Source organism: Nematolebias whitei, chromosome 23, assembly GCF_014905685.2.
Source record: "Nematolebias whitei isolate Nwh7 chromosome 23, NemWhi1, whole genome shotgun sequence".
Taxonomy (NCBI): Eukaryota; Metazoa; Chordata; class Actinopteri; order Cyprinodontiformes; family Rivulidae; genus Nematolebias; species Nematolebias whitei.
In genome coordinates this window covers 10,817,086-10,819,279 of record NC_056520.1, presented here as the reverse complement: position 1 = coordinate 10,819,279, position 2,194 = coordinate 10,817,086, and the positions used below count along the sequence as shown (strand labels likewise).

Sequence of the window (2,194 nt, the reverse complement as noted above, 5' to 3'; positions counted from 1 at the left end):
GGTAACATATGGGGTAGTTATAGGGTAACATATGGGGTAGTTATAGGCTTATTACAGGGCAACATACTGTGTAATTAGAGAATAACAAACAGGGCATTTACAGGGTACCTACGAGATACTATACGGGGTAACTAATGGGTAACATCCAGGAAATTACAAAGTACTTTTGTGGGGGCAGCGGTGTTTTAAGTTACCCAATAAGTACTCCTTAAGTATCTTGTATGTTACCCCATAAGTTCAAGGCAACAAGCCACTTCATAATACAACCTGGTCCCTGAAGTTACTCTACATGTGATTCTGTAAATACTTTGTAATTAACCTGTATGTTAGTCTGTAATTACTCATATGTCCCCCCGAAGGTACTGGTCTGTAATGTGTACCTACCCATTCTGACCACATCAGGGATGATGGTAATCTCCAAACACACAGTCTGACCTGGCCTGAGACTGCCAGATGACGGAGACAGTGCACACAACTTCTGGTCTTCAGTGCCCTGAGCCAGCGCTAACATCCCACTGCAGTCAAACCACCAGTGCACACACTCTCGTGTGATAGCGCGCCAGCAAACACTCTCTTCACCCACTGCTTTCAGCTCCACATTCTGCCAGCAGAGAAAAGGAGCATGGAAACAGAAACACTGAAAACAATGTAAGATTCTGGTCATATTATTATATATTAGGTGTTTGACAGGATCAGTACCTTGGAGAAAGTGTCAAACTGAGGCTCCACATTAAACTGTAAGCTTGAGGGGGACATTTCTAGAGGGGCATACAGGGCTAAACACACAGCAGTGAGAGTAGTTTAAAGTTTGATACAGTTTTTACTCATTGACACAAATTGACCTCAATGACCCCACCTGTGGCTAGGATCCACGGTGGCTGCTGTGTTGCCTCAGCGACAGAGTGAGGATAAGCTTTGATGTGTTTCCTGCTGTTAGCTTTCAGTGATGGAGACGTGGATGAGGACGATAGGAAGGGGCAAGACGATAAAGAATCAGCGGGCCATTTCGCTCCATTGATCATCAGAGGCAGGTAAAAGTTATGGCTGGCCACCTGCAGGGAGATAAATTTTTTTTTATGGCCCTTCTTATATATATATATATATATATATATATATATATATATATATATATATACACACCCAAAAACATGTTATTTGTGTCACATACTAGAAAACTAGGTGAATAAACAAACAATTTTGTTGAAGAAATATTAACATTAGGTTTGCTCATTACAGATTGTGCAGTATCTTAGCAGCAAATAAACCCACACTTTTAAGCTATTTTCTAATTTTTATATCTGTTTTGTTGTGTTTAAAATACTAAAATAGAATCACTATTTAAAAATCTGCATATAGTGTTATGATGGTATGAAAATAATGTTACTGTTAGCAAAAAGTCTATATAAATTAATTACTGAGCCATTTGAAGTGAATTTATGTGTAAAGGTTATGAAGAATTAATATCTTATCTGGTGCAGATAGCTTTTTGTTGGTTTGGAGAAGTAGTTTTATTTCTGACAGGATCGACAAGCTAATGTCTAGACAGAACGTGGCCAAACCCAAAGTGGATTGTTGTCGAAACAGTTACTGACCCAACGTTTATTGGTTACTTGCAAGTGTAAATAGCAGCAGCAGCTAGCTTTAGCATTTTTTGTGAACTCCATGTGACGTCACGTGCGCCACGGTGTGCACTGACGGGAGCTCCACTCCGACTCACTCTTTTTTGTTTCTGTTGTTTTAACTTTTTTTGCCCCGACACTGCACACTCATGGTATGGGTATGACAGCAATGCACTTTTGGAGTTTTGGGTCGCTGCCTTGCCATCGTGGTTCAGTTCCCGGCCCCCTTTTAGTCTCGGGTTCAGGCTCCGGACTGTCCTGGCGGCAGTCTCCATGATCCTCCATCTGCCTGCACAGACCCAACTCTATGGAACAGTTCGGTTCCCCGAGGAAACCTTGGATGTTCCGTGTCTGCCGGACCCCGTTCTGGACGGCAGTCATCGTCTGTTGCCACGGTCGTTATTATCATGCTGCTAACAAGACTACGCCACTAACAGAACCACACTACTAATAGTGCCATGCTAACAGAACTACACTGCTAACAGTAGCTACCATGCTGCTAATAGTGCCATGCTAACAGAACTACACTGCTAACAGTAGCTACCATGCTGCTAATAGTGCCATGCTAACAGAAC

General features: G+C 42.1%; 1 protein-coding gene across 1 annotated transcript in view; it reads right to left on the bottom strand.

The window, feature by feature from the left end:
• LOC119429040 (cilia- and flagella-associated protein 47-like) overlaps positions 1 to 2,194 on the bottom strand; it is a 108,232-nt gene that overhangs the window by 73,090 nt on the left and 32,948 nt on the right. The window contains 3 exon segments of the mRNA XM_037696757.1: positions 385 to 601; positions 700 to 776; positions 857 to 1,052. Of these exon segments, the coding sequence (XP_037552685.1) occupies positions 385 to 601; positions 700 to 776; positions 857 to 1,052 (490 nt within the window).